Source organism: Petromyzon marinus, chromosome 74 (assembly GCF_048934315.1).
Source record: "Petromyzon marinus isolate PM22_M1 ecotype Great Lakes invasive population chromosome 74, UKy_Petmar_22M1.pri1.0, whole genome shotgun sequence".
Taxonomy (NCBI): Eukaryota; Metazoa; Chordata; class Hyperoartia; order Petromyzontiformes; family Petromyzontidae; genus Petromyzon; species Petromyzon marinus.
The window spans coordinates 9,962,810-9,987,502 of NC_133740.1; the positions used below are offsets into that span (position 1 = coordinate 9,962,810).

Here is a 24,693-nt window from a genome sequence, read left to right on the forward strand (position 1 = left end):
GGAGGGCGACTGCCTCCAACTGCCCAGCAGCAGCGTCCTTCACGAGCCTCCTCCACAGAGGCCGATCTTGACACCGCTGGTACCAGTCATTGGCAAGTCCACTCAGCTCCACGTCATCCTGTACCACATCACTCTATCTCTTCTCTAGCCCGTGCCGCGCCCGTTTAACCCCCTCGATCCGGCCGAACAAAAGCTGTTTCGGCATGCGGTGGCTGAGCATGCGGGCTACATGACCCAGCCAACGCAGCCTTGCCTGCCGGAGAAGCTCACCGATGGGACCTTGCCCAGATCTTTCAAGGATTTGTGAGCTCCTCACACAATCCAGCCTGGTTAAACCCAGGATGGATCGTAGGCAGGCCAGCCTAAATGTTTCCAACCGGCGAAGATGTTCCATTAGGGGGGTCCACGTTTCGCAAGCGTAGAGAAGGGAGGGAATGACCGTGGCCGAGAAGACCTGAAGCTTAGTGCGGAGCGACAGACCTGGTATCTTCCACACAGCGTTACGCAACCGATAAAAAGATATTGCCGCTCGACTGATTCGGAGTGAGACCTCTGCTGTTAAACTGGAGCCAGTCATAAGCACACTGCCCAGGTATGGGAAACTCTCCACTCTCTCCACAACTGCCCCATCACCGATTGGGAGTTGTGGCGGTGGATTGTCCGATGGTACAAAATACCCAGGCAGGTGCTTAGTTTTGGTGGGGCTGATGGTAAGGCCCCATCTCTTAGTGGCACGCTCCAGCCTCAGCAGCAGCGTTTCCAACTCCTCTGAATGAGCAGCTATTACCAAATCATCGGCATACATAACGTGGTTGAGCAATAGGGAGCCATCCCTTGACCGCTCCCAGGCATCGATCAGCCTCCCATTATATCTGTACCAAATGGAGATTCCCCCGGTACAGCTATTGAAGGCTTCACGAACTACGTGGTCAAAATAGATGTTAAATAATGTGGGAGCCAGAGGACATCCCTGTCGCACCCCAAGGTGTACAGGGAATGGCTCTGACTCCCGGCCACGTAGTTTTACCCGGGCCCGCTCACCATCATGAAGGTCCTTAATGATCGTGAGCAGAGGGTCAGGGACTCCAAAAGCACGAACACACACACACGCGCGCTCACACACGCATGCACACACACGCTCATACACGCACACACGCATGCACACACACGCTCACACACACACGCACGCACACGCTCATACACGCACGCACACACACGCTCATACACACACGCACGTACACACTCATACATGCACGCACACTCTTACACACGCTCATACACACACGCACGCACACACTCATACACACGCACACGCTCATACACACACGCACACGCTCATACGTACACGCTCATACACACACACACGCTCATACACGCACGCACGCACGCACACACACACGCACACACATGCTCGTACACACACACATGCACACACTCATACACGCTCATACACACACGCGCACACACACACGCTCATACACACACGCATGCACACTCTCATACACGCACGCTCATGCATACTCAGAACAACAACAGGGTGCCGCGGTGACTATGAGATGTTGACTACCTCGCCTGGTGTACAGGAAGTCGTGGGGTCGATCCCGACCCTGACGCCTGCTGCTGTATATTTGGAGTCTGCGTTTATCTCATCATCATCATCACGGTGGCTAGGAGATGTTGACTACCTCTACTGGTCTACAGGAGGTCGTTGGTTTGATCCCAACCCTGATGCCTGCTGAACATTTGGAATCTGTGTATCTCTCTCTCATCATCATCATCACAGTGGCTAGGAGATGTTGACTACCTCTACTGATCTACAGGAGGTCGTGGGTTTGATCCCAACCCTGATGCCTGCTGAACATTTGGAATCTATCTCTCTCATGATCATCATCATCACGGTGGCTATGAGATGTTGACTACCTCTACTGGTCTACAGGAGGTCGTGGGTTTGATCCCAACCCTGATGCCGGCTGAACATTTGGAATCTGTGTCTATCTCTCTCATCGTCATCATCACGGTGTCTAGGAGATGTTGACTCCCTCTACTGGTCTACAGGAGGTCGTGGGTTTGATCCCAACCCTGATGCCTGCTGAACATTTGGAATCTGCGTCTATCTCTCTCTCATCATCATCATCATCACGGTGGCTAGGAGATGTTGACTGCCTCTACTGGTCTACAGGAGGTCGTGGGTTTGATCCCAACCCTGATGCCTGCTGAACATTTGGAATCTGTCTATCTCTCTCATGATCATCATCACGGTGGCTAGGAGATGTTGACTACCTCTACTGGTCTACAGGAGGTCGTGGGTTTGATCCCAACCCTGATGCCTGCTGAACATTTGGAATCTGCGTCTATCTCTCTCTCATCATCATCATCACGGTGGCTAGGAGATGTTGACTCCCTCTACTGGTCTACAGGGGGTCGTGGGTTTGATCCCAACCCTGATGCCTGCTGAACATTTGGAATCTGCGTCTATCTCTCTCTCATCATCATCATCACGGTGGCTAGGAGATGTTGACTACCTCTACTGGTCTACAGGAGGTCGTGGGTTTGATCCCAACCCTGATGCCTGCTGAACATTTGGAATCTGCGTCTATCTATCTCATCATCATCATCATCACGGTGCCTAGGAGATGTTGACTACCTCTACTGGTCTACAGGAGGTCGTGGGTTTGATCCCAACCCTGATGCCTGCTGAACATTTGGAATCTGTGTCTATCTCTCTCTCATCATCATCATCATCACGTTGGCTAGGAGATGTTGACTACCTCTACTGGTATACAGGAGGTCGTGGGTTGATCCCAACCCTGATGCCTGCTGAACATTTGGAATCTGTGTCTATCTCTCTCTCATCATCATCATCATCATCACGGTGGCTAGGAGATGTTGACTACCTCTTCTGGTCTACAGGAGGTCGTGGGTTTGATCCCAACCCTGATGCCTGCTGAACATTTGGAATCTGTGTCTATCTCTCTCATCATCATCATCACGGTGGCTAGGAGATGTTGACTACCTCTACTGGTCTACAGGAGGTCGTGGGTTTGATCCCAACCCTGATGCCTGCTGAACATTTGGAATCTGCGTCTATCTCTCATCATCATGGTGGCTAGGAGATGTTGACTACCTCTACTGGTATACAGGAGGTCGTGGGTTTGATCCCAACCCTGATGCCTGCTGTTCATTTGGAATCTGTGTCTATCTCTCTCTCTCATCATCATCATCACGGTGGCTAGGAGATGTTGACTACCTCTACTGATCTACAGGAGGTCGTGGGTTTGATCCCAACCCTGATGCCTGCTAAACATTTGGAATCTCTGTCTATCTCTCTCATCATCATCATCATCACGGTGGCTAGGAGATGTTGACTACCTCTACTGGTCTACAGGAGGTCGTGGGTTTGATCCCGACCCTGATGCCTGCTGAACATTTGGAATCTGCGTCTCTCTCTCTCTCATCATCATCATCACGGTGGCTGGGAGATGTTGACTACCTCTATTGGTCTACAGAAGGTCGTGGGTTTGATCCCAACCCTGATGCCTGCTGAACATTTGGAGTCTGCGTCTGTCTCTCTCTCATCATCATCATCACGGTGGCAAGGAGATGTTGACTACCTCTACTGGTCTACAGGAGGTCGTGGGTTTGATCCCGACCCTGATGCCTGCTGAACATTTGGAATCTGTGTCTATCTCTCTCTCATCATCATCGTCACGGTGGCTAGGAGATGTTGACTACCTCTACTGGTATACAGGAGGTCGTGGGTTTGATCCCGACCCTGATGCCTGCTGAACATTTGGAATCTGTGTCTCTCTCTCATCATCATCATCACGGTGGCTAGGAGATGTTGACTACCTCTACTGGTCTACAGGAGGTCGTGGGTTTGATCCCAACCCTGATGCCTGCTGAACATTTGGAATCTGTGTCTATCTCTCTCTCATCATCATCATCACAGTGGCTAGGAGATGTTGACTACCTCTACAGGTCTACAGGGGGTCGTGGGTTTGATCCCAACCCCGATGCCTGCTGAACATTTGGAATCTGCGTCTATCTCTCTATCATCATCATCACGGTGGCTAGGAGATGTTGACTACCTCTACTGGTCTACAGGAGGTCGTGGGTTTGATCCCAACCCTGATGCCTGCTGAACATTTGGAATCTGCGTCTATCTCTCTCTCATCATCATCATCATCACGGTGGCTAGGAGATGTTGACTACCTCTACTGGTCTACAGGAGGTCGCTGGTTTGATCCCAACCCTGATGCCTGCTGAACATTTGGAATCTGCGTCTCTCTCTCTCTCCATCATCATCATCACGGTGGCTAGGAGATGTTCACTAGCTCTACTGGTCTACAGGAGGTCGTGGGTTTGATCCCAACCCTGATGCCTGCTGAACATTTGGAATCTGCGTCTATTTCTCTCTCATCATCATCATCATCATCACGGTGGCTAGGAGATGTTGACTACCTCTACTGGTCTACAGGAGGTCGTGGGTTTGATCCCAACCTTGATGCCTGCTGAACATTTGGAATCTGCGTCTCTCTCTCGCTCATCATCATCATCATCATCACGGTGGCTAGGAGATGTTGACTACCTCTACTGGTCTACAGGAGGTCGTGGGTTTGATCCCAACCCTGATGCCTGCTGAACATTTGGAATCTGCGTCTCTCTCTCTCTCTCATCATCATCATCATCACGGTGGCTAGGAGATGTTGACTATCTCTACTGGTCTACAGGAGGTCGTGGGTTTGATCCCAACCCTGATGCCTGCTGAACATTTGGAATCTGCGTCTCTCTCTCTCTCTCCATCATCATCACGGTGGCTAGGAGATGTTGACTACCTCTACTGGTCTACAGGAGGTCGTGGGTTTGATCCCAACCCTGATGCATGCTGAACATTTGGAATCTGCATCTATTTCTCTCTCATTATCATCACCATCATCATCACGGTGGCTAGGAGATGTTGACTACCTCTACTGGTATACAGGAGGTCGTGGGTTTGATCCCGACCCTGATGCCTGCTGAACATTTGGAATCTGTGTCTCTCTCTCCATCATCATCACGGTGGCTATGAGATGTTGACTACCTCTACTGGTCTACAGGTGGTCGTGGGTTTGATCCCAACCCTGATGCCTGCTGAACATTTGGAATCTGCGTCTCTTTCTCTCTCTCATCATCATCATCACGGTGGCTAGGAGATGTTGACTACCTCTACTGGTCTACAGGAGGTCGTGGGTTTGATCCCAACCTTGATGCCTGCTGAACATTTGGAATCTGCGTCTCTCTCTCGCTCATCATCATCATCATCATCACGGTGGCTAGGAGATGTTGACTACCTCTACTGGTCTACAGGAGGTCGTGGGTTTGATCCCAACCCTGATGCCTGCTGAACATTTGGAATCTGCGTCTCTCTCTCTCTCATCATCATCATCATCATCACGGTGGCTAGGAGATGTTGACTATCTCTACTGGTCTACAGGAGGTCGTGGGTTTGATCCCAACCCTGATGCCTGCTGAACATTTGGAATCTGCGTCTCTCTCTCTCTCTCCATCATCATCACGGTGGCTAGGAGATGTTGACTACCTCTACTGGTCTACAGGAGGTCGTGGGTTTGATCCCAACCCTGATGCATGCTGAACATTTGGAATCTGCATCTATTTCTCTCTCATTATCATCACCATCATCATCACGGTGGCTAGGAGATGTTGACTACCTCTACTGGTATACAGGAGGTCGTGGGTTTGATCCCGACCCTGATGCCTGCTGAACATTTGGAATCTGTGTCTCTCTCTCCATCATCATCACGGTGGCTATGAGATGTTGACTACCTCTACTGGTCTACAGGTGGTCGTGGGTTTGATCCCAACCCTGATGCCTGCTGAACATTTGGAATCTGCGTCTCTTTCTCTCTCTCATCATCATCATCACGGTGGCTAGGAGATGTTGACTACCTCTACTGGTCTACAGGAGGTCGTGGGTTTGATCCCAACCCTGATGCCTGCTGAACATTTGGAATCTGCGTCTCTCTCTCTCTCTCATCATCATCATCACGGTGGCTAGGAGATGTTGACTACCTCTACTGGTCTACAGGAGGTCGTGGGTTTGATCCCAACCCTGATGCCTGCTGAACATTTGGAATCTGCGTCTATCTATCTCATCATCATCATCACGGTGGCTAGGAGATGTTGACTACCTCTACTGGTCTACCGGAGGTCGTGGGCTTGATCCAGACCTGATGCATGCTGAACATTTGGAATCTGCGTCTATCTCTCTTTCATCATCATCATCATCATCACGGTGGCTAGGAGATGTTGACTACCTCTACTGGTCTACAGGAGGTCGTGGGTTTGATCCCAACCCTGATGCCTGCTGAACATTTGGAATCTGCATCTATCTCTCATCATCATCATCACGGTGGCTAGGAGATGTTGACTACCTCTACTGGTCTACAGGAGGTCGTGGGTTTGATCCCAACTCTGATGCCTGCTGAACATTTGGAATCTGCGTCTCTCTTTCTCTCTCTCTCCCCGTGGTCACTCGGATTTTTCTCCGGGACCTCCGGTTTTTTTTCCCCTCGACAACATCGCCACGCCTTGGGTGTGGTTGGCTGCTGTTGGAAAGTTCTTTGAGACGCCGTTGGCGATAGCCAGGGCTCCGCCTCTGACAAACGAGCTACACGCAGCTCGGTGGAAGCCTAACCTGGCACAAACAAAAATAGTTTAGTTTTGTAACAGCCGCCCTTCGCCCCCTAAGTGCCCGTGCCTGTCTCCATGCTCTCCGAGGCTATCACGTCAAAGCTGTCGCTTCTGCCTGCAAGGGGGTCACGTGACAGACCCAGGCGGTGAACCGCGGGTTGACCGACTGAGATGGCTGACAGATGCACCCGCCAGCCGTGCTCCCACCACTGTGCCAGGCTAGGTGCAGGAGGTCACGTGGCAGACCCAGGCGGTGAACCGTGTGTTGACCGACTGAGATGGCTGACAGATGCACCCGCCAGCCGTGCTCCCACCACTGTGCCAGGCTAGGTGCAGGAGGTCACGTGGCAGACCCAGGCGGTGAACCGTGTGTTGACCGACTGAGATGGCTGACAGATGCACCCGCCAGCCGTGCTCCCACCACTGTGCCAGGCTAGGTGCAGGAGGTCACGTGACAGACCCAGGTGGTGCCCGTGAGAGGGAATCGAACCCTGGTCGCGCAAACCAGTGGCGGTAACGGTGGTCACGGTGGTGACGGCTGCGGTGGTGGTGGTGTTGGCGGTGGTGATGACGGTGGTGGTGATAGCAGTGGCGGCGGTGATGACGGTGGTGATGATGACGGTGGTGGTGATGATGACAGTGGTGATGATGACGGTGGTGGTGGTGATGATGACGGCGGTGATGATGATGACGGTGGTGGTGATGATGACAGTGGTGATGATGACGGTGGTGGTGGTGATGATGACGGCGGTGATGATGATGACGGTGGTGGTGATGATGACAGTGGTGATGATGACGGCGGTGATGATGACGGCGGTGGTGGTGATGATGACGGCGGTGATGATGATGACGATGGTGGTGATGATGATGATGGTGGTGGTGATGATGACGGCGGCGGTGATGATGACGACGGCGGTGATGATGACGGCGGTGGTGGTGATGACGGTGGCGGTGATGATGACGGTGGTGGTGATGATGACGGTGGTGATGATGATGATGATGACGGTGATGATGATGATGACGGTGGCGGCGATGATGATGACGGTGGTGATGATGACGGTGGCGGTGATGATGACGGTGGTGGTGATGATGACGGTGGTGATGATGATGATGACGGTGGTGATGATGATGATTACGGTGGCGGTGACGACGACGTCTTTGGCGGTGCAGCTGGCGCTGGAGGAGCGTCGTGGCGTGGCTGGGTTCAGCGAGGCGCAGGATGACCTGGAGAAGGTGTCTCGCAGCAAACAGCAGCATGACGAGGCCAAGGCGCAGACGCTGGGAGACATGTCCCACATGGTGAGCGCCACCAGCGGCACCAGCGGCACCAGCGGCACCGGCGGCACCAGCGGCACCAGCGGCACCAGCGGCGGCGTCAATACACTGGCATCAGCGTGGCATCGGCACGATCGATACACCACCAGCGATATCAATACACCACCAGAGATGCGCAGACTCACACACAGAGACCCGTGGACTCACACAGAGACCCACAGACTCATCACAGAGATCCAAAGACTCACACAGAGACCCGTAGACTCACACAGAGACACTTTGACACACAGAGACCCGTAGACTCACACAGAGACACATAGACTCACTCACACAGAGACTCATAGACTCACACAGAGACTCATAGACTCACGCAGAGACCCATAGACTCACACAGAGACCCATAGACTCACACAGAGACCCATAGACTCACACAGAGACCCATAGACTCACACAGAGACCCATAAACTCACACAGAGACCCTTTGACACACAGAGACCCGTAGACTCACACAGAGCCCCATAGACTCACGCAGAGACCCATAGACTCACACAGAGACCCATAAACTCACACAGAGACCCTTTGACACACAGAGACCCATAGACTCACACAGAGACCCGTAGACTCACACAGAGACCCGTAGACTCACACAGAGACCCACAGACTCACACAGAGACCCACAGACTCACCCAGAGACCCATAGACTCACACAGAGACCCATAGACTCGCACAGAGACCCATAAACTCACACAGAGACCCGTAGACTCACACAGAGACCCACAGACTCACACAGAGACCCATAGACTCACACAGAGACCCATAGACTCACACAGAGACCAGTAGACTAACACAGAGACCCATAGACTCACACAGAGACCCATAGACTCACACAGAGACACATAGACTCACACAGATACCCATAGACTAACACAGAGACCCATAGACTCACACAGTAACCCATAGACTCACACAGAGACCCTTTGACACACAGAGACCCGTAGACTCACACAGAGACCCACAGACTCACACAGAGACCCATAGACTAACACAGAGACCCATAGACTCACACAGAGACCCATAGACTCACACAGAGACCCACAGACTCACACAGAGACCCACAGACTCACACAGAGACCCATAGACTCACACAGAGACCCATAGACTAACACCTTTGTCTTTGGTGCAGGTGCGCGAGTTGAACGCTCTGATCACCGAAAAGAAGGCCGCTTTGTCTCCCGTGATCAAGGAGCTGCGCCCCCTGAGGCAACACTGCCAGGTACGGTCACACACTCACTCACCGACACACTCGCTCACTCACCGACACACTCGCTCACTCACCGACACACTCGCTCACTCACCGACACACTCGCTCACTCAACGATACACTCGCTCACTCACCGACACACTCGCTCACTCACCGACACACTCGCTCACTCACCGACACACTCGCTCACTCACCGACACACTCGCTCACTCACCGACACACTCGCTCACTCACCGACACACTCGCTCACTCAGCGACACACTCGCTCACTCACTGACACACTCGCTCACCGACACACTCGCTCACTCAACGATACACTCGCTCACTCACCGACACACTCGCTCACTCACTGACACACTCGCTCACTCACCGACACACTCGCTCACTCACTGACACACTCGCTCACTCACTGACACACTCGCTCACCGACACACTCACTCACTCACCGACACACTCGCTCACTCACCGACACACTCGCTCACTCACTGACACACTCGCTCACTCACTGACACTCTCGCTCACTCACCGACACACTCGCTCACTCACTGACACACTCGCTCACTCACCGACACACTCGCTCCCTCACCGACACACTCGCTCACTCACCGACACACTCGCTCACTCACTGACACACTCGCTCACTCACTGACACACTCGCTCACCGACACACTCACTCACTCACCGACACACTCGCTCACTGACACACTCACTCACTCACTGACACACTCATCGACACACTTGCCCACACACACACTCACTCACTGACACACTCATCGACACACTTGCCCACACACACACTCACTCACTCACTGACACACTCATCGACACACGTGCCCACACACACACTCACTCACTCACTGACACACTCATCGATACACTTGCCCACACACACACACACACTCACTCACTGACACACTCATCGATACACTTGCCCACACACACACACACTCACTCACTGACACACTCGCTCACTCACTGACACACTCGCTCACCGACACACTCACTCACTCACCGACACACTCACTCACTCACCGACACACACACTCACTCACTCACTGACACACTCATCGACACACGTGCCCACACACACACTCACTCACTCACCGACACACTCATCGACACACTTGCCCACACACACACTCACTCACTCACTGACACACTCATCGACACACTTGCCCACACACACACTCACTCACTCACTGACACACTCATCGACACACTTGCCCACACACACACTCACTCACTGACACACTCATCGACACACTTGCCCACACACACACTCACTCACTCACTGACACACTCATCGACACACGTGCCCACGCACACACTCACTCACTCACTGACACACTCATCGACACACTTGCCCACACACACACGCACTCACTGACACACTTGCCCACACACACACTCACTCACTCACTGACACACTCATCGCCACACGTGCCCACACACACACTCGCTCACTCACTGACACACTCATCGACACACTTGCCCACACACACACTCACTCACTCACTGACACACTCATCGACACACTTGCCCACACACACACTCACTCACTCACTGACACACTCATCGACACACTTGCCCACACACACACACTCACTCACTCACTGACACACTCATCGACACACGTGCCCACACACACACTCACTCACTCACTGACACACTCATCGACACACTTGCCCACACACACACTCACTCACTGACACACTTGCCCACACACACACTCACTCACTCACTGACACACTCATCGCCACACGTGCCCACACACACACTCACTCACTCACTGACACACTCATCGACACACTTGCCGACACACACACTCACTCACTCACTGACACACTCATCGACACACTTGCCGACACACACGCACACTCACTCACTCACTGACACACTCATCGACACACTTGCCGACACACACACTCACTCACTCACTGACACACTCATCGACACACGTGCCCACACACACACTCACTCACTCACTGACACACTCATCGACACACTTGCCGACACACACACTCACTCACTCACTGACACACTCATCGACACACTTGCCGACACACACGCACACTCACTCACTCACTGACACACTCATCAACACACGTGCCCACACACTCACTCACTCACTCACTGACACATTCATCGACACACTTGCCGACACACACACTCACTCACTCACTGACACACTCATCGACACACGTGCCCACACACACACTCACTCACTCACTGACACACTCACTCACTCACTGACACACTCATCGACACACTTGCCCACACACACACTCACTCACTCACTGACACACTCATCGACACACGTGCCCACGCACACACTCACTCACTCACTGACACACTCATCGACACACTTGCCCACACACACACTCACTCACTGACACACTTGCCCACACACACACTCACTCACTCACTGACACACTCATCGCCACACGTGCCCACACACACACTCACTCACTCACTGACACACTCATCGACACACTTGCCCACACACACACTCACTCACTGACACACTTGCCCACACACACACTCACTCACTCACTGACACACTCATCGCCACACGTGCCCACACACACACTCACTCACTCACTGACACACTCATCGACACACTTGCCGACACACACACTCACTCACTCACTGACACACTCATCGACACACTTGCCGACACACACGCACACTCACTCACTCACTGACACACTCATCGACACACTTGCCGACACACACGCACACTCACTCACTCACTGACACACTCATCGACACACTTGCCCACACACACACTCACTCACTGACACACTTGCCCACACACACACTCACTCACTCACTGACACACTCATCGCCACACGTGCCCACACACACACTCACTCACTCACTGACACACTCATCGACACACTTGCCGACACACACACTCACTCACTCACTGACACACTCATCGACACACTTGCCGACACACACGCACACTCACTCACTCACTGACACACTCATCGACACACTTGCCGACACACACACTCACTCACTCACTGACACACTCATCGACACACGTGCCCACACACACACTCACTCACTCACTGACACACTCATCGACACACGTGCCCACACACTCACTCACTCACTGACACACTCATCGACACACTTGCCCACACACACACTCACTTACTGACACACTTGCCCACACACACACTCACTCACTCACTGACACACTCATCGACACACTTGCCCACACACACACTCACTCACTGACACACTTGCCCACACACTCACTCACTCACTGACACACTCATCGACACACTTGCCCACACACACACTCACTTACTGACACACTTGCCCACACACACACTCACTCACTCACTGACACACTCATCGACACACTTGCCGACACACACACTCACTCACTCACTGACACACTCATCGACACACGTGCCCACACACACACTCACTCACTCACTGACACACTCACTCACTCACTGACACACTCATCGACACACTTGCCCACACACACACTCACTCACTCACTGACACACTCATCGACACACGTGCCCACGCACACACTCACTCACTCACTGACACACTCATCGACACACTTGCCCACACACACACTCACTCACTGACACACTTGCCCACACACACACTCACTCACTCACTGACACACTCATCGCCACACGTGCCCACACACACACTCACTCACTCACTGACACACTCATCGACACACTTGCCCACACACACACTCACTCACTGACACACTTGCCCACACACACACTCACTCACTCACTGACACACTCATCGCCACACGTGCCCACACACACACTCACTCACTCACTGACACACTCATCGACACACTTGCCGACACACACACTCACTCACTCACTGACACACTCATCGACACACTTGCCGACACACACGCACACTCACTCACTCACTGACACACTCATCGACACACTTGCCGACACACACGCACACTCACTCACTCACTGACACACTCATCGACACACTTGCCCACACACACACTCACTCACTGACACACTTGCCCACACACACACTCACTCACTCACTGACACACTCATCGCCACACGTGCCCACACACACACTCACTCACTCACTGACACACTCATCGACACACTTGCCGACACACACACTCACTCACTCACTGACACACTCATCGACACACTTGCCGACACACACGCACACTCACTCACTCACTGACACACTCATCGACACACTTGCCGACACACACACTCACTCACTCACTGACACACTCATCGACACACGTGCCCACACACACACTCACTCACTCACTGACACACTCATCGACACACGTGCCCACACACTCACTCACTCACTGACACACTCATCGACACACTTGCCCACACACACACTCACTTACTGACACACTTGCCCACACACACACTCACTCACTCACTGACACACTCATCGACACACTTGCCGACACACACGCCCGTGTGCCGCATGCCGTGCGGTGTGCCGCATGCCGTGTGCCGCACGGGGTGCCCTGCGGTGCACCGTGTGTCACGTGTGCCGTGCCGTGTACCACGTGTGTGGTATGCCGCAGTGTGCGTGGTGTGCCGCGGTGTGTGTCACAGTGTGTCACGGTGTGTGTGTCACGGTGTGTCACGGTGTGTGTGTGTCACGGTGTGTGTGTCACGGTGTGTGTGTCACGGTGTGTGTGTCACGGTGTGTCACGGTGTGTGTGTGTCACGGTGTGTGTGTCACGGTGTGTGTGTCACGGTGTGTGTGTCACGGTGTGTCACGGTGTGTGTGTCACGGTGTGTCACGGTGTGTGTGTCACGGTGTGTCACGGTGTGTGTGTCACGGTGTGTCACGGTGTGTCACGGTGTGTCACGGTGTGTGTGTCACAGTGTGTCACGGTGTGTGTGTGTCACGGTGTGTCACGGTGTGTCACGGTGTGTGTGTCACAGTGTGTCACGGTGTGTGTGTCACGGTGTGTCACGGTGTGTGTGTCACGCTGTGTGTGTCACGGTGTGTCACGGTGTGTCACGGTGTGTGTGTCACAGTGTGTCACAGTGTGTCACGCTGTGTGTGTGTCACAGTGTGTCACGGTGTGTCACGGTGTGCCGTGGTGTGTGTGTCACGGTGTGTCACGGTGTGTCACGATGTGTCACGGTGTGTCACGGTGTGTCACGATGTGTCACAGTGTGTGTGTCACAGTGTGTGTGTCACGGTGTGTCACGGTGTGTCACAGTGTGTGTGTCACAGTGTGTGTGTCACGGTGTGTCACGGTGTGTCACGGTGTGTGTGTCACAGTGTGTCACAGTGTGTCACGCTGTGTGTGTGTCACAGTGTGTCACGGTGTGTCACGGTGTGCCGTGGTGTGTGTGTCACGGTGTGTCACGGTGTGTCACGATGTGTCACAGTGTGTGTGTCACAGTGTGTGTGTCACGGTGTGTCACGGTGTGTCACAGTGTGTGTGTCACAGTGTGTGTGTCACGGTGTGTCACGGTGTGTGTGTCACGGTGTGTCACGGTGTGTCACGTGTGTGCCGTGGTGTGTGTGTCACGGTGTGTCACGATGTGTCACAGTGTGTGTGTCACAGTGTGTGTGTCACGGTGTGTCACGGTGTGTCACAGTGTGTGTGTCACGGTGTGTGTGTCACGGTGTGTCACGGTGTGTCACGCGTGTCACGTGTGCCACGGTGTGTCACGTGTGTCACGGTGTGTCACGTGTGTCACGGTGTGTCACGTGTGTCACGTGTGTCACGGTGTGTCACGTGTGTCACGTGTGTCACGGTGTGTCACGTGTGTCACGGTGTGTCACGGTGTGTCACGGTGTGTGTGTCACGGTGTGTGTGTCACGGTGTGTCACGGTGTGTGTGTCACGGTGTGTCACGTGTGTCACGGTGTGTCACGTGTGCCACGGTGTGTCACGTGTGTCACGGTGTGTCACGTGTGTCACGGTGTGTCACGTGTGTCACGTGTGCCACGGTGTGTCACGTGTGTCACGGTGTGTCACGTGTGTCACGGTGTGTCACGTGTGCCACGGTGTGTCACGGTGTGTCACGTGTGCCACGGTGTGTCACGTGTGCCACGGTGTGTCACGTGTGTCACGGTGTGTCACGTGTGTCACGGTGTGTCACGTGTGTCACGTGTGTCACGGTGTGTCACGGTGTGTGTGTCACGGTGTGTCACGTGTGTCACGGTGTGTCACGTGTGCCACGGTGTGTCACGTGTGTCACGGTGTGTCACGTGTGTCACGGTGTGTCACGTGTGTCACGTGTGCCACGGTGTGTCACGTGTGTCACGGTGTGTCACGTGTGTCACGTGTGTCACGTGTGTCACGTGTGTCACGGTGTGTCACGTGTGTCACGTGTGTCACGTGTGTCACGTGTGTCACGGTGTGTCACGTGTGTCACGGTGTGTGTGTCACGGTGTGTGTGTCACGGTGTGTCACGGTGTGTGTGTCACGTGTGTCACGGTGTGTCACGTGTGTCACGGTATGTCACGTGTGCCACGGTGTGTCACGTGTGTCACGGTGTGTCACGTGTGTCACGTGTGTGTGTCACGGTGTGTCACGGTGTGTCACGTGTGTCACGTGTGTCACGGTGTGTCACGTGTGTCACGGTGTGTCACGGTGTGTCACGGTGTGTCACGTGTGCCACGGTGTGTCACGTGTGTCACGGTGTGTCACGGTGTGTCACGTGTGCCACGGTGTGTCACGTGTGTCACGTGTGTCACGGTATGTCACGTGTGCCACGGTGTGTCACGTGTGCCACGGTGTGTCACGGTGTGTCACGTGTGCCACGGTGTGTGTGTCACGGTGTGTCACGGTGTGTCACGTGTGTCACGTGTGTCACGTGTGTCACGGTGTGTCACGTGTGTCACGTGTGCCACGGTGTGTCACGGTGTGTCACGGTGTGTCACGTGTGCCACGGTGTGTGTGTCACGGTGTGTCACGGTGTGTCACGTGTGTCACGTGTGTCACGTGTGTCACGGTGTGTCACGGTGTGTCACGTGTGCCACGGTGTGTCACGTGTGTCACGGTGTGTCACGTGTGTCACGGTATGTCACGGTGTGTCACGGTGTGTCACGTGTGTCACGATGTGTCACGTGTGTCACGGTGTGTCACGTGTGTCACGTGTGCCACGGTGTGTCACGGTGTGCCACGTGTGCCACGGTGTGTCACGTGTGCCACGGTGTGTCACGTGTGTCACGGTGTGTCACGTGTGTCACGGTATGTCACGGTGTGTCACGGTGTGTCACGTGTGTCACGGTGTGTCACGGTGTGTCACGGTGTGTCACGTGTGCCACGGTGTGTCACGTGTGTCACGGTGTGTCACGTGTGTCACGGTATGTCACGGTGTGTCACGGTGTGTCACGTGTGTCACGGTGTGTCACGGTGTGTCACGGTGTGTCACGTGTGCCACGGTGTGTCACGTGTGTCACGGTGTGTCACGTGTGTCACGGTATGTCACGTGTGCCACGGTGTGTCACGTGTGTCACGTGTGTCACGGTGTGTCACGTGTGTCACGTGTGTCACGTGTGTCACGGTGTGTCACGGTGTGTCACGGTGTGTCACGTGTGCCACGGTGTGTCACGTGTGTCACGGTGTGTCACGTGTGTCACGGTATGTCACGGTGTGTCACGGTGTGTCACGTGTGTCACGGTGTGTCACGGTGTGTCACGGTGTGTCACGTGTGCCACGGTGTGTCACGTGTGTCACGGTGTGTCACGTGTGTCACGGTATGTCACGTGTGCCACGGTGTGTCACGTGTGTCACGTGTGTCACGGTGTGTCACGTGTGTCACGGTGTGTCACGTGTGTCACGTGTGTCACGGTGTGTCACGGTGTGTCACGGTGTGTCACGTGTGTCACGGTGTGTCACGTGTGTCACGTGTGTCACGATGTGTCACGTGTGTCACGGTGTGTCACGTGTGTCACGGTGTGTCACGTGTGCCACGGTGTGTCACGGTGTGCCACGGTGTGTCACGGTGTGTCACGTGTGTCACGGTGTGTCACGTGTGTCACGGTGTGTCACGTGTGTCACGTGTGTCACGTGTGTCACGTGTGTCACGGTGTGTCACGTGTGTCACGGTGTGTCACGTGTGTCACGGTGTGTCACTTGTGTCACGGTGTGTCACGGTGTGTCACGGTGTGTCACGTGTGCCACGGTGTGTCACGTGTGTCACGTGTGTCACGGTGTGTCACGTGTGTCACGGTGTGTCACGGTGTGCCACGGTGTGCCACGGTGTGTCACGTGTGTCACGGTGTGTCACGTGTGCCACGGTGTGTCACGGTGTGCCACGGTGTGTCACGGTGTGCCACGTGTGCCACGGTGTGTCACGTGTGCCACGGTGTGTCACGTGTGTCACGGTGTGTCACGGTGTGTCACGGTGTGTCACGTGTGCCACGGTGTGTCACGTGTGTCACGGTGTGTCACGTGTGTCACGGTATGTCACGTGTGCCACGGTGTGTCACGTGTGTCACGTGTGTCACGGTGTGTCACGTGTGTCACGGTGTGTCACGTGTGTCACGTGTGTCACGGTGTGTCACGTGTGTCACGGTGTGTCACGTGTGTCACGGTGTGTCACGGTGTGTCACGGTGTGTCACGTGTGTCACGTGTGTCACGTGTGTCACGTGTGTCACGGTGTGTCACGTGTGTCACGGTGTGTCACGTGTGTCACGGTGTGTCACGTGTGCCACGGTGTGTCACGTGTGTCACGGTGTGTCACGTGTGTCACGGTATGTCACGGTGTGTCACGTGTGTCACGGTGTGTCACGTGTGTCACGTGTGTCACGTGTGTCACGTGTGTCACGGTGTGTCACGTGTGTCACGGTGTGTCACGTGTGTCACGGTGTGTCACTTGTGTCACGGTGTGTCACGGTGTGTCACGTGTGTCACGTGTGTCACGGTGTGTCACGGTGTGTCACGGTGTGTCACGTGTGTCACGTGTGTCACGGTGTGTGTGTCACGGTGTGTGTGTCACGGTGTGTCACGTGTGTCACGGTGTGTCACGTGTGTCACGTGTGCCACGGTGTGTCACGTGTGCCACGGTGTGTCACGGTGTGTCACGTGTGTCACGGTGTGTCACGGTGTGTCACGTGTGTCACGGTGTGTCACGTGTGTCACGTGTGCCACGGTGTGTCACGGTGTGTCACGGTGTGTCACGTGTGTCACGGTGTGTCACGGTGTGTCACGTGTGTCACGGTGTGTCACGGTGTGTCACGTGTGTCACGGTGTGTCACGGTGTGCCATGGTGTGTCACGTGTGTCACGGTGTGTCACGTGTGTCACGTGTGTGTCACGGTGTGTCACGTGTGTCACGGTGTGTCACGTGTGTCACGGTGTGTCACGTGTGTCACGGTGTGTCACGGTGTGTCACGTGTGTCACGGTGTGTCACTTGTGTCACGGTGTGCCACGGTGTGTCACGTGTGTCACGGTGTGTCACGTGTGTCACGGTGTGTCACGTGTGTCACGGTGTGTCACGTGTGCCACGGTGTGCAGGAGCTGGGTGAGGAGTACGAGCGTAGGAAGTCTCAGTACGAGATCTGCGCTGCCGGCCTGGAGGGCAACCGCTCCCAGCTGGAGCAGGTGAGGTCCCTGCAGAGCAGGCGAGCGAGTAAGTGAGCGTGAGTGTGTGTGTGTGTACGTGTGTGTGTGAGTGCGTGTGTGTGTGTGTACGCGTGTGTGTGTGTGTGAGTGCGTGTGTGTGTGTGTACGCGTGCGTGTGTGTGTGTGTACGCATGAGTGTGTGTGTGTACATGTGAGTGTGTGTGTGTACGCGTGAGTGTGTGTGTGTGTACGCGTGAGTGTGTGTGTGTGTGTACGCGTGAGTGTGTGTGTACGTGTACGTGAGTGTGTGTGTGTGTACGCGTGCGTGAGTGCGTGTGTGTGTGTACGCGTGCGTGTGTGTGTACGCGTGCGTGTGTGTGTGTACGCATGAGTGTGTGTGTGTACGCGTGAGTGTGTGAGTGTGTGTGTACGCGTGAGTGTGTGAGTGTGTACGCGTGAGTGTGTGAGTGTGTGTGTACGCGTGAGTGTGTGAGTGTGTGTGTACGCGTGAGTGTGTGAGTGTGTACGCGTGAGTGTGTGAGTGTGTGTGTACGCGTGAGTGTGTGAGTGTGTACGCGTGAGTGTGTGAGTGTGTGTGTACGCGTGAGTGTGTGAGTGTGTACGCGTGCGTGAGTGCGTGTGTGTGTGTCGCGTGCGTGCGTGTGTGTGTGTCGCGTGCATGTGTCTGTGTGTACGCGTGCGTGTGCGCGTGCGTGCGTGTGTGTGTTTTGTCACAGTAGGGGGCACAGGTGGTGCATCAGCCAGTCATCTCAGTCAGTCGACCCGTGGCACCTGCAGGGTCTGCCCCGTGACCTCCTGCCAGTGGGCGTTGGACACTCCACGTGGCCTTAAAGTGCACCTAGCCTGGCACAGGCGCCGTGGTGACGTCGCCGCCACTTAGTGGCGAATGGCGGTTGTTGTTGTTGTTGTTGTACGTGTGTCAAGTGTGTGTGTGTCACTGTGTGTGTCGCTGTATGTGTCGCTGTATGTGTGTGTGTATATGTGTGTGTGTGTGTCACTGTGTGTGTGTGTCTTGTGTGTGTGTGTGTCTTGTGTGCGGTAGTGTAGTGGTTAGCGCTACGCTGTGCTCCTAACCCGGCGACCCGAGTTCGATTCCCGGCTCACGGCCAACACCACCGGTGACGATTATCTGAACCGGTCCCTGGGCCTCCCCTAGGTCGACTCAGCCTCAAATGAGTACCTGGTGTAGCGGTGTGCAGTCATCATCGCCACTGGGGAGACAAAGGCGGCCGGGCGTGGTGTTGGCCACCCACCCCCTCGTGCGCCGTTCCGGCCTTCGTAGGGGCTGCTGCTCGCTAACAGCACTTGCCCCTACAGTCTGTTAAGGCTACACGGGGGACCTTTGTCTGTGCAGGAGGTGCGTGCACTGCGTGAGGAGATTCGGCTGTCGGAGTGCCATTACCACTTCTCTAAACAGCAGAGCCAGGTACCACGCTCACCACCACGCTCACCACCACGCTCACCACCACACTCACCACCACACTCACCACCACGCTCACCACCACACTCACCACCACACTCACCACCATGCTCACCACCACACTCACCACCACACTCACCACCACGCTCACCACCACACTCACCACCACACTCACCACCACGCTCACCACCACGCTCACCACCACGCTCACCACCACGCTCACCACCACACTCACCACCACGCTCACCACCACGCTCACCTCCACCCTCACCACCACGCTCACCACCACGCTCACCACCACGCTCACCACCACGCTCACCACCACGCTCACCTCCACCCTCACCACCACGCTCACCACCACACTCACCACCACGCTCACCGCCACCCTCACCACCACACTCACCACCACGCTCACCACCACGCTCACCACCACGCTCACCACCACGCTCACCACCACGCTTACCACCACACTCACCACCACGCTCACCACCACACTCACCACCACGCTCACCACCACGCTCACCACCACACTCACCACCACCACCCTCACCACCACGCTCACCACCACGCTCACCACCACGCTCACCGCCACTCTCACCGCCACGCTCACCACCACGCTCACCACCACTCTCACCGCCACGCTCACCGCCACGCTCACCACCACGCTCACCACCACTCTCACCGCCACGCTCACCACCACGCTCACCACCACGCTCACCACCCTCACCACCCTCACCGCCACCCTCACCGCCACCCTCACCACCCTCACCGCCACCCTCACCGCCACCCTCACCACCCTCACCGCCACCCTCACCACCCTCACCGCCACCCTCATCGCCACCGTCACAGCCACCCTCACCGCCACCCTCACCGCCCTCACCGTCACCGTCACAGCCACCCTCACCACCCTCACCGCCACCCTCACCACCCTCACACCACGCTCACCGCCCTCACCACCACCATCACCGCCACCCTCACCACCACCCTCACCGCCACCCTCACCACCATCACCGCCACCCTCACCGCCACCCTCACCACCACCCTCACCGCCACCCTCACCACCCTCACCGCCACCGTCACAGCCACCCTCACCACCGCCCTCACCGCCACCCTCACCGCCACCCTCACCACCCTCACCGCCACCCTCACAGCCACCCTCACCACCCTCACACCACGCTCACCGCCACCCTCACCACCCTCACTGCCAGCACTACCATCACCACCATCACCACCAGCACCACAATCACCACGACAATCACCACCAGCAGCACCACAATCACCACCAGCACCAATACCACAATCACCACCACCATCGCCACCATCACCATCAGCACCACAATCACCACCAGCACCACAATCATCACCACCGCCACAATCACCACCCGAGTTCGATTCCCGCTCACGGCCAACACCACCGGTGACGATTATCTGAACCTGTCCCGGGCCTCCCCTAGGTCGACTCAGCCTCAAATGAGTACCTAATGCGTTGCGTAGTAAACATCGCCACTGGGGAGACAAAGGCGGCCGGGCGTGGTGCTGGCCACCCACCCCCTCGTGTGCCGTGCCGGCCTTCATAGGCGCTCGCTAACAGCACTTGCCCCTACAGTCTGTTAAGGCTACACGGGGGACCTTTGTCTTGTGTGTGCGTCCACGTCCACAGATGGTGCAGGTGCTGCTGGACAGGGCCGGGGTGGAGATGCGAGCCTACGTCTCGCCTGACCCGCACGAGCGCAAGAGGGCGCTCCGGTGAGCGTGCGGTGCGGTGGGTGGGTGGTGGGTGGGTGGTGGGTGGGTGGTGGGTGGGTGGCTGGTGCGGTGAGCAGTGGGTGGTGGGTGGGTGGTGGGTGAGCAGTGGGTGGTGTGGTGAGTGGTGTGGTGAGTGGTGTGGTGAGCAGTGGGTGGTGGGTGAGCGGTGGGTGGTGGGTGAGCGGTGGCTGGTGCGGTGAGCAGTGGGTGGTGGGTCGGTGGCTGGTGTGGTGCTGTGGTGAGTGGTGTGGTGAGCAGTGGGTGGTGGGTGAGCGGTGGGTGGTGGGTGGGTGGCTGGAGCGGTGAGCAGTGGGTGGTGGGTGAGCGGTGGGTGGTGGGTGGGTGGCTGGAGCGGTGAGCAGTGGGTGGTGGGTGAGCGGTGGCTGGTGTGGTGCTGTAGTGAGTGGTGTGGTGAGCAGTGGGTGGTGGGTGAGCGGTGGGTGGTGGGTGGGTGGCTGGAGCGGTGAGCAGTGGGTGGTGGGTGAGCGGTGGCTGGTGTGGTGCTTTGGTGAGTGGTGTGGTGAGTGGTGAGTGGTGGGTGAGTGGTGTGGTGAGTGGTCTGGTGAGTGGTGAGCGGTGGGTGGTGGGTCGGTGGCTGGTGCGGTGAGCAGTGGGTGGTGGGTGAGCGGTGGGTGGTGCGGTGAATGGTGTGGTGAGTAGTGAGTGATGGGTGAGTGGTGCGGTGAGCAGTGGGTGGTGGGTGAGCGGTGGGTGGTGGGTCGGTGGCTGGAGCGGTGGCTGGTGCGGTAGTGAGCGGTGGGTTCGTGGGTGCGCGGTGGCTGGTGTGGTGAGCGGTGGGTGGTGCTGTGGTGTGTGGTGGCTGGTGTGGTGAGTGGTGAGTGGTGTGATGAGTGGTGGGTGGTGAGTGAGTGGTGTGGTGAGTGGTGAGTGGTGCGGTGAGTGGTGCGGTGAGTGGTGCGGTGAGTGGTGTGGTGAGTGGTGCGGTGAGTGGTGTGGTGAGTGGTGAGTGGTGCGGTGAGTGGTGCGGTGAGTGGTAGATGGGTGGTGGGTGAGTGGTGCGGTGAGTGGTGTGGTGGGTGGTGGGTGAGTGGTGTGGTGAGTGGTGTGGTGAGTGGTGTGGTGGGTGGTGGGTGAGTGGTGAGTGGTGCGGTGAGTGGTGCGGTGAGTGGTAGATGGGTGGTGGGTGAGTGGTGCGGTGAGTGGTGTGGTGGGTGGTGGGTGAGTGGTGTGGTGAGTGGTGTGGTGAGTGGTGCGGTGAGTGGTGTGGTGAGTGGTAGGTGGGTGGTGTGGTGAGTGGTGCGGTGAGTGGTGTGGTGGGTAGTGGGTGAGTGGTGTGGTGAGTGGTGCGGTGAGTGGTGCGGTGAGTGGTGCGGTTTAGTGGTGGGTGAGTAGTGGGTGGATGATGGGTGAGTGTTGTGGTGAGTGGTGTGGTGAGTGGTGCGGTGAGTGGTGCGGTGAGTGGTGGGTGAGTGGTGCGGTGAGTGTTGTGGTGGGTGGTGGGTGAGTGGTGCGGTGAGTGGTGCGGTGAGTGGTGGGTGAGTAGTGTGTGGGTGATGGGTGAGTGTTGTGGTGAGTGGTGTTGTGAGCGAGTTGAGGAGGCTTCCTCCCAAGTGCAATGATAGTGGTGCTGTTTATTGCTGGCCGTTTTCGCTCGGTGACCATTTTCACATGTTTAAATTAAAAACTGAGGAGCGGTGGCGCTGCAGTTAGCGCCACGCTGCGCTAACTACGAACCCGGCGAACCGAGTTCGATTCCCGCTCACGGCCAATGCCACCGGCGACGATTATCTGAACCGGTCCCTGGGCCTCCCCTAGGTCGACTCAGCCTCAAGTGAGTTACCCGCTGCTGTGTATGTAGTAAACATCGCCACTGGGGGAGACAAAGGCGGCCGGGCGTGGTGGTGGTGGTGGTGGTGGTGATGGCGCTGGCCACCCACCCCCTCTGTGTGTGCCACAGTTCCCGGTAGCCTTCATAGCTGCTGCTGCTGCTGCTCGCTACTAACAGCACTTGCCCCGACAGTCGGTTAATGCTACGCGCGGGGGGGGTCTTTGGCGGTGGTGTGTGTGTGCGCGTGTCTGCACGCAGTGAGCAGTACAACAAACTCATCCTGGAACAGGAAAACGTGGGCAAGGTATGATCCACGCTGACGCTGCCTTGCCACGCACGCACGCACACACGCACACACACACGCACACACACACACACACGCACACACACGCACACGCATGCACACGCACGCACACACACACGCACACACACACGCACACACACGCACGCACAACGCTAAAGATTCCCCGCGTAGCTACGCCGCGTCAGCCTGTCCGGGGACAGGCGCCGTCAGCTCAGACGTGAACTCTTGATTTGAATCTTCCGCGACTGCAGGAATCGCTGCCCGTGGATTCTTTTGGTGATTAGACGCGACGAGATCGCCACGTTTCGTTCGCAACGCGCCAAGCGTCGGGAATTGTTGTTCTTTCTGCCAAGGAAACCAGGAGCGGAACTTTTTTTTATTTTACATCATTGGACCTCCTTTTTTCTGGCAACTAAACTGAAACCTTTATTTTTGTTTACAAGGATTCGTGTTACTGCATTAACCCACAATACCTGCAGTCAAAATGCGAACAAAAAACATTGCCATGATAACGTATTGGGCATTGTCCTTGAAGCTGATTGGTCCACACCAAAGGAAAGCCGTCCCTTGGTGTGGACCAATCAGTTTCCGTCGTCGTCATTGGGAACCGGGCCGCACAAGCAGCAGGAGGTGAGAGCGGAGAGTCCGATCACGT

The 24,693-nt window shown here is 56.0% G+C and overlaps 1 protein-coding gene across 1 annotated transcript in view; it reads left to right on the plus strand.

The window, feature by feature from the left end:
* Nucleotides 1-24,693, plus strand: part of LOC116957405 (intraflagellar transport protein 81 homolog) — a 75,028-nt gene that overhangs the window by 40,721 nt on the left and 9,614 nt on the right. The window contains 6 exon segments of the mRNA XM_076056244.1: nt 7,861-7,989; nt 9,149-9,238; nt 18,711-18,797; nt 20,134-20,205; nt 21,860-21,945; nt 23,993-24,038. Coding sequence (XP_075912359.1) covers nt 7,861-7,989; nt 9,149-9,238; nt 18,711-18,797; nt 20,134-20,205; nt 21,860-21,945; nt 23,993-24,038 — 510 coding nt within the window.